Below are 9,832 nucleotides of genomic sequence, written 5' to 3' on the forward strand. Positions count from 1 at the left end.
TATGCTTTTGGAGATAAATTTGAACCTACTGTATCTGTAATATCAGCAATAATTATGATTTTGCTTCTAAAAAAAGTCACTTATACAGTTTTGATTCTAAAATAATTTGAAATTATAATTTTGACCCTCAAACGATTAATTTTTTTGGAGTTTTTAGTCCTTCTATTAATAAAACCATTAAACTTAATAGAAGTTTCATTTGATGAGAAAAGAATAGTCATTTTTCTTCAATTTTGTGGTATTTTCAAATTTCTGTCCAATGCACCATTTTTCTCATTTTTTTCAAACTTCAAGAGAAAAAAATTAAAAAATTGAATTTAAGCTTAAATGAAAATCGATATTAAACAGTAATACGGTCCTATGTGGTTTCATATTATTAGACAACTATGTCATAATATCGAAATATGCATCCATGTGATCCTTTGCTTTAGATTATACGCATTTCCTCATGAATTTGCATAAAAGTTTTAATATTTTCTTCATCAAAACTATTGATACTTTCTTCAATTATTATTGCTATACTAACATAACTCTTCATACATAAATTATATGATTTTTAACTTTACAAATAATATATTTGTGGAGATACCAAAAAGGTAAGAAATATAGTTATAATATTTTCCGATCTTACCAACACGTTATATACACATGCCTGTACGCATGCATGCGTGCGCGACACGCGCGCACGCTTGTTTATAGTATGTATCATATGAAAATTAGTAAGAAATTTTATTGCAATTCTATGCGCATATGTCACAGACTCATCAACACCTAAAATTTCAATATACACTTTTATTTTATATTTCTATTCTACAATATCGCATAACAAGCTAAAATTTAAAGGTTGAACATTATTTCATCATAATCAATCATTTAACATGTGGGTCCATTGTACGCGCCATATGTTGCATATGATGAGATCAGTATCTTAGCCACCGCATTTTGCAATAAATTAAATAAGGCCTCTATTTATTTTATGATATGGAGAAATGGGGTAGTAATATAAAAATTAGAATCAAATATATGATGAAAAGATTGAGGATTAACTGTAGTCGGTTTATTTAGATTGATTACAGTAATTTAAATCTGTTAATGAGTAGGGTAAGACTCTATCCGGATCTATTACCTTAAAAATGCCCAATACGCTTATTAGAATATAGCCCAGACCCAATGGGTCCAAGACCCGAATTCCAATTTTTTTTAAGAAAAAGAAAAATTTCCCCACCCATCCAATCACTACTAATTATTTTGTCAATTATGAGAGTAATCTATGTTAAAAAAAAAAAAAATCCAGTCCAAATTATGTATTGAAGTTTAAAGAATTAGAGTGAACAAATTATGTACCCAGCCTATACCCATTTATTTTATTTTAATGGCCCTGAATGTGGGTTTGGGTCTAACTTAAAAATAATGTGTTTGGGTCTGGGTCTAAACTTATTATAATGAATTTGGATTTGGGTATTGTTTACTCATACAGTTCTATAGTGGTTGGGCGTGTAATAACACATCCCACGTAAATTATTTGGATGAATTTATTAAGTGAAATAGTGATTAGACTCAGATATGATGTTCAAGCTTGGGCCCTCATCCAAGCAAGTAAATGATCGTTTCGCCTGGATTGGTAAGTTATTCAGTCCAATCTAAAAAAGTAAATGGAGCCTAATTATATTAAAACTTAATCAAGTGAACTAAAACTTACGCAAAAGTAAAATATAATATGTTGTTAAATAAGCAGTCTCCACCGAAAAAATAATGGAGTGAGAAAATCAAGTGCTTAATAATTTTACAAAATCGGAGCAACTTAATTGTTTCATTAGATTTAATACTAATCAAACTTTTTTTCCATCTTCTTGTATTTGTAAAACTTTTGCGATCTTTTTTATGTGATATGATGTATATGATACAATATCACGTGTGTTGCACATGTATATGATACAATAGCACGTGTTGCACACGTGTGATACAATATCGTTCTCACTTATGTATGCGAGGTTTGTAAGTATAAAGATTACTTGAGTATTTATGGTACTAGTAGGTAGTGTACTATGGGGACAAACACTGTACCTATTAGATTTTGTCCTTAAATATTACGTATGATGTCAAAGGAGAAAGATGGAGATTTTTTAAAAAAATCCACAATTTACGTACGAGTAAACCTTTGGCATATTGTCGTCAACAATATAGTAAAATAATAAAATCAATTTGTTTAATCGGAATATATGCATGCATGTATCTTCAACACGCATATTAAGTTAAAATGATGTCAGCATTACGTGCGTAATTTGTGTACAATAGAAACACATATTATGTAATACTTGCAAATAATATTTATTTTATACCTAGTTTTTTTCTTTTCTTTTTGGGTGAATTATGTGATTCATGTAGTTGGTTCCTATATTTGAAAGATATTAAATGATCATAGCATGTCGAATTAGAAAAAAAGCGCTTTTCAGTTGTAGTACTGCGGTAGGCAGTTTCATATTGTTGGATAATTGCGCCATAATACCAAATATTGTTTTATGTTATCCTTTGCTTTGAGCGATATATATATTCCTTCGTCGATTCTACCAATCAATCACCTTACAATTTTAATACTTTTTAGATCAAGATATGCATACACTTATTCATCATAACAAATCGATTGAAACAGTATGTAGTCCACATGTTAATGTTGTGTTTAAAAGGGCCAATTGGGACAGAAGAATATTATAAAATGAAGTAAAATATATTTGTTGTTATTCTCTTACATAAATTATAGTTTTTAGATGTACTACGAAATAAGTAATTTTATTACAACCTTATGCAATCTTACAAACATGCACGTACACGCACGCATATACGAAATGGCAAGTATAATATCTTATTATCGCCACATATATATATGTAAATTCTCAATGGACACAGACACAGAACAAGCTATATATTATGAATATGGAACCCTAATCTTTACCGGATCATACAATGATCATATTTGTGCTTGAAAAACATTCGAGTGCCAAATTTAAAATATAATACTAGAAGAAAAACATGCTCATTTCTTATCTATGTTATGACTTTACATAATTTGATTTAACAACATTAGGAAATTAACATTAAATAATTTGTCCCATGATTGTTTCTTTTTTACGATCTTCCCTACATGCACGTGCTTTACAAATGTGTTTATAACGTTGACTTAATTAGTATTATAGAAAAATTTCAGATAAGAAAAAATTAATATTTATTCTTTTTCTGTTTTTTTAATTAATTTGAGTAATATATAATTAATACAACTTAAATACATATTGTAATAATATATCAATATTATTTTCACCTCTAAATATATATGTCGTGCGAATAGAACCAAAAATCATACGTGTTATATTAATTATTTTGTATTACAATCTTCCTTTGTTGCTTGTATATAAGTATCATAATATTGGCTTGTTAAATGAGACACTCAGCTCATTATCAAATTTCATTCCGAACTTTAAAATGGCTCGAGCGTCTTATAGAATCTATACTATTTATTAAAGATGTGATGTGACTTCTAGAATGATTAACTCGAATGAGAAAAAATATTTATCGATAAAAATACATATATATATATATAAATATATGTTAGACACCCAATATTGAAACACAATTTTCACACACACAAGATCACACAAATTTTGAACATAAACATACACTTTTGCTGACTGATAAACAGGTAAGAAAGTTTTTAATTTTAATTTATATTGATTTACATATTTATATTATTTACTTAGTCCATTTATTAAGTGTAGTTCATTTTCCTCGATATAATGTTTAATCGAAAATTTTGATGATTTTCACTATTTAAATTACTGTTGAATTAAATACTCCATTTGACTCAATAATATATTATAGTTGGTTAATTAATCAAGGTACTATATTTTGTTACATTTAATCATTACTATAATTAATTTACTCAATTTTATCATGCTTATTGACTAAACACTTAATTATATATATTAGTATTTAATTAAATTCTATAGTAACTAGAAATTGATAGAAAATTTATAGAAATATTCGAAAAATCATATTTTAAAGATACTAGAACAATTATATTTGAGAAAATTATGGTTATTCAAAATCTTTACATTAATAATAATTGTTTATAGTATTGTAATGTTTTTTTAGAAAAAAGAGGATTAATTATCTATTCTATATTTGGACCTTGTAAGTTCACATTATAATTTAAGACCTTGTTTTCAAATTTTCAATTTAGGGAATATAATAATTTTATTATTTTCTTATCTTTTCACTCTATATCATGGAATTTATATTATCTTTAATGATATTACTTTTTATATAGTAAATTAAGATATATATATATATATATATATATGTGTGTGTGTGTGTGTGTATACACACACGTGAGTGTGTGTTCTTATATATACCCCATAAAAATTGTAAAAAAATTTAATTTGGCCTCTTTAATTTTCTTCTTCAATAGAAATACGTTACATTTATACCATAAATATTTTGATCTTATCTAATTAATTCATCCCCAATTAATTTCTTACCGTAAATATTTTGATCTTATCTAATTAATTCATCCCAATTAACGTTAGAGATTTATTTCGGATTTTAAGTTTCATATATTCTAACTCTTGTAATAAAATTTTACATGTGTATAAATGTTGTTTGCCAATGCAATTTTCATTCGAAGCTCCCACTTTTATTTCATCTTCCTCCGTCACCTTTGAACTCCATAAGATTTTATCAATAATGGCGAAACAACTGTTGTTCGTCGCTTTGATCGTAACGATTATTTCAGGTATGTACGTCCTTTTTAAATTGACGGAGTTGGTTAAAATTTCATAATTAATTTTAAAATTCATAAGAGAAATATTTGCAAAAAATCTCAATCAATTATTCAATTACATAGAATTGAGCTTTTCATAGATGAGCATATTTAGGTATAAATGCATTTTTTGTCCCTTTTTCGTCATTTTTATTTGGAAATTTAGTGCAACTTTTTATATTTTTCATATTTAATTTAATTTTGACTGCTAAAAAAAAATCAGATCGCAAGTACATGGCATCCAAATTTCATAATTAATGATTTTTATTGATAATAATTTATTTGCAAAAAAATAAAAAAATATAGTATATTAATATATGGTTTCTTTCTAATCATGTCACTCAATTGGGGTGGTCAAAATACTTATCCTACTCAAGTTTTTAGTTTAATTCTAAAATTCAAATTCATAACCAGATTCAAAATTAATAAATATTATTAAACTCATGACCAGGTCTGGATCCATTAAAAAAATATAGATTAGGTTTGTGTTGGGTCTAGATCCATTCAAAATAGTTACTTGTTAATTGATCTCAATAATTCCGAATTTATTCATAAATTATGGGTAAAAGTAGAAAATAAAAAAAAAAAATTAATTTAATCATCATGATTTGCAGAAAAAATGGGTTGGGAAAAAAATAGGTCTAGATTGCTCGAACTTGAAAATTGGGTCTAGTCGAGTCTTAACCCATGGGTCTTGAGTTGTCTTTACTGGATTGAATAGGGTTTGGGTATAAATTAATTTAATTGGATCTCTTTTGAATCTAAGCCTGAACAGGGTCTTACTCTACCCATTAACAGACCTACTTATATTTATAAATTGAATAATATAGTATAAAAATGTAAATGAAAACTGTCAGATTTTAATCTAATTAAAGTCTTAGGCTCGTTTATTTTTTATTATTAAGTTACATAAGTAAAATAACGGGATGTTTAGTTCTTTAAGTTTGTCTATGATTAATTTTAATTTTTTAAAATTTATCAATTTTAGTTTTAGTCCAATAACTTTAAAAATTACTTAGTTTTGATCTTTTAATTCAATATCGGACAATTTTATACCTAACAATTAATCAAAAAACCAGTTCATATCTGTTCAATAACTGAACTGCAGAGACCTAACTCAAATTATTCAGACAACAAAGTATACTGGGCCACAGAAAAAGCAGTGAATGACGTGAAATAACATCTTGTTTGTAGGCGTGTCAAGTCACCAATGCACTGATAATCCTCCAACTCAAAGCCCATACAGAGGAGCAGGAAAAATCCAGAAACTTGGAGGTCTCGACTGCTACGTTTCGGGCTCTGCGGATTCCAATTTCTCTGTTATTTTGATATCAGATATTTTCGGTATACCACTGCCTATTTTTCTTTGAATTTAGACTCGTATTCTTTTGATTACATTCTATGTCCGTTTTTATATTTTGGTGTCTAAATATTTTTTTGTGCCAAATTACCATTTCAACTTTGCGAATTTGCATTTTGCCATATATGACCGTATTTTTATTAATTTTTTCTATTGAAAAAAGTAGTGAGTCTGTGAAAAATATCACATCACATTCACATAGCCTTTAAATATCACATATGCATTGCATTGCATGTGATATTTTTTCCTACCAAAAACTTGATGGAAAACAGTTATAAGTAAAAAAGTGTAAAATTTTTGTAAAGTTGACACAAAAAAATAAATTTAGATGCAGCAAATAAAATCAACCACGGCGTCGCAACAGTCATTAGTCGTTTCTACAAGTGTGTCTAAAACATTATCTATAGCCAAAATCATGGTAAATGTTTTGGTTGTGACTAAAGTTTGTGGCTAGTATTGATTAATCGTGGTAAAGTTTAAGTTTTATCTTTGGTCTTGTTTAACAGTAGTTAGTAGTATTTATTTACCATGATTTTTAAGCCGTGGTCATTTATAATATTATGAAAACTCAATTTCTTTTATAGTGATTTGGTGCTCGTATTCTACTTAATTTATGTATTTTTTCCCTTCTCATATTATGCAGGATATGAGGTTCCTCACCTAAGGTATTCCGTGATCCGAATTATGTCGCAATTTTGCAATACACTTTTAGTCCTAGGTTTCAATACATTTAGTTCTATGCTTTATGCAATCTGCAAAATGATCCTAAAATTGTAAAAATTCGGCACTTTTGGTCCTTGATGGTCGGCACATTTATTCATCTGCTTTACAGGATTTATGGAACTAATCAATATGTCGAGTTTTCTCAATTGTAGAATTATTTTGGAAGTGCCGTAAAATATAGGACTAAAACAAATCTAACTTTTTCCATTTAAAAATATTGAACTCCTATCCTAAAAAGTATAATTCGAAGTACTGTGATGTTAATGTAAATCTTATACTCCAATAATTGTCGACAACCACAAAGGATGCTTGCGGACAAAGTAGCTGCAGCTGGATTTTATACCGTAGTTCCAGATTTCTTTCGTGGAGATCCATTCAAAGATGGGGACTCTCTGCAGATTTGGTTTAAACATCATGGATATGTGAGTTAGTTGTGTTTTTAACATTTTTAATCATTCTCGATCTCCTCGAACTATACTTGAAGAATTAATGTTCTTTTGTATATAGGATCAAGGCTTTAAAGATGCAAAAGCCATTGTCAAAGCTATAGAAAGAAATGGCATAAGCAAGATTGGAGTTGCAGGTTTTTGTTGGGGAGGTTAGTTTTATTTCTTTGAGGTTTTATCTAGTTCTAGTTTTATTTAAATTGCTGATGCGGCTTACGATTTGATCGGTGCCCTGTTGCCCGAAGTATTGTCCACTATAACTTTGTATGAGCCTCACGATTTTATTCTGAAAGGGGCCTTGTACAATGCGACATCGATCGAGTTGCAAGCTGCATTATTTGATGTTGTATATGGGAACGAGGCCATGCGCCCGTCCTAAATTCCTCGTCTATAATGTAAGCAAGTGTCTCATATTGGTTGCAGACCACAAGTTAAGAGGTTTTATCTAGTTCTAGTTTTATTTAAATTGCTCCAATTATTTCTGATGCGGCTTCTGATTTGATCGGTGTCCCGTTGCTCGAGGTATTGTCCATTATAACTTTGTATGAGCCTCACGGTTTCATTCTGAAAGGGCCTTGTACAATGTGACATCGATCGAATCGCAAGTTGCATTACTTGATGTTGTATATGGGAACGAGGCCATGTGCCCGTCCTAAGTTCCTCGTCTATAATGTAAGCAAGCGTCCCATATTGGTTGCAGACGAGAAGTTTGAGTGAATTGTAAATTTGGAGGATTTGGTGAAAGTTTAAATGGAATATTGTTTTAGGTAAGGTCAACGTGGAACTCATGGAGCGTGCCTATATCGAAGCCGGGGTACTACTGCATCCTTCAAATGTAACTGTACCAGATATTCGGGGTAAAGATATTTACTTATTTATTTTAGTTGTCATTATATATTATAGCACTTTATTGATTGAAATTTGATAATAAAAATAGGAGTTAGGGTTCCAATTTCAATTCTTGGAGCTGGGATTGACGAGGTTACTCCACCAGAGCTTGTGAGAAAATTTGAAGCTGTCTTAAAGAAAAAGCCCGAGGTAAGAAACTTACATAAAGTTTATATTTACTTTTAAATTTCTTGCACTTAGGATCATCGATTTAATTTGTTTTATTAGTCATATAATTATATCTTTTGGGCATTTAATTCTGTAATTGTTAGTGTTGTAAAATAGACGTGATTTTAAGACAAAATTGATTGAAAAAGTGACATCATAATTCTCGGCAGCAGAAACCATTAGAGGGTTTCAATTAAAGAAGGTGAAGGATCATTTTATAACCCTAACAAATTCCAGACTGCTAAAGCGCCAAATGGCTATGATTATAGTATTAAAAATGCATTTGAGTTGGCATAATTATAAATACATCCTCATTGTTTGAGAAATTATAAATACCACTATAATGTTAAAGTCTATCTAACAATGACCATATTCACTTAGCTTTTGTTATGTTTCCATTCAATTTTTATGGTACCAATATTCATTTTTTATTATAAATTAAAAATTTTGTATACTTTTTTTTAAAAAAAATTAGAATATTTTTATGGACTAATATTCTTTATAGGTTATTTATTTCATCCACCCTCAAATTTTTTGTTATATTTTTTTTTTCAAATATTTTATTTATTTTTAAAAAAAATTAGCCTGAGTGAAATAGTAAAGTCTATTTCACCACCTACAGACTACATAATTATTTTTCATTTGATGGGAGTATTTATAATTTTTTAAATAGTAAGGGAGTATTTCTAACTATGACAAATCTCAAGAAAATTAATTGTAATTTACCCTTCTTCCTATTATGAACAAATAGACAACAAGTGGTAATAATGATCTTGGGAAAATTATATTAAATCATATTTGTCCTTATTATTAGGATAAATTACATATACACCCTCGAAATTAGGTCTAATACTACAATTAACACTCTTCATCTCTTTGAAAAACTATGACTACACCTTTTGAGATTGTAATTATAATTTATGTTGATGACTCCTGAAGAGTAAAAACTTACATTGACACCCTCGAGGTAAATTACACAGAGATCTCCTCATTAATGTATTTGTAATATTTCAAAGAGTATAAAATATTTATGTAATTAGACCTAACTGTAGAAGGTATCGACATAATTTATCTTTATTATTATTTTAATTTTATGGTCAACTTCATATACTTATACACAAGGTTTTATGCTCCAAATGAAATACCATGAAAGTAACGGCGATTTTCTTGGTTAGGTTGATAGCTTTGTGAAGATATTTCCCGGAGTTCAACATGGGTGGACTACAAGGTACAACGATGACGATAAATTAGCTGTGAAGAGAGCAGAAGAGGCTCACAATGCCATGTTGCATTGGTTTATTAAGCATCTCAAATAAATCCATCCGCAAACTTTCTTACTTCATTTATTTAAATAAGTTTTCCAACTCGTTGGAAAACGAAAAAAACACATTGTCAAATGAATAATTTGTCTTGATCAAACTCATTGCAACCTAAGTT

The 9,832-nt window shown here is 28.9% G+C and overlaps 1 protein-coding gene across 1 annotated transcript; it reads left to right on the forward strand.

Moving 5' to 3' along the window:
• Positions 7,164-9,832, forward strand: LOC105156942 (endo-1,3;1,4-beta-D-glucanase-like). The gene is made up of 5 exons (XM_020692976.1): positions 7,164-7,315; positions 7,401-7,491; positions 8,107-8,196; positions 8,277-8,377; positions 9,571-9,832. Exons 1-5 carry the CDS (start codon positions 7,199-7,201, stop codon positions 9,709-9,711), a joined length of 540 nt encoding a protein of 179 aa, XP_020548635.1. The 5' UTR covers positions 7,164-7,198; the 3' UTR covers positions 9,712-9,832.

Source organism: Sesamum indicum, linkage group LG3 (genome assembly GCF_000512975.1).
Source record: "Sesamum indicum cultivar Zhongzhi No. 13 linkage group LG3, S_indicum_v1.0, whole genome shotgun sequence".
NCBI lineage: Eukaryota > Viridiplantae > Streptophyta > Magnoliopsida > Lamiales > Pedaliaceae > Sesamum > Sesamum indicum.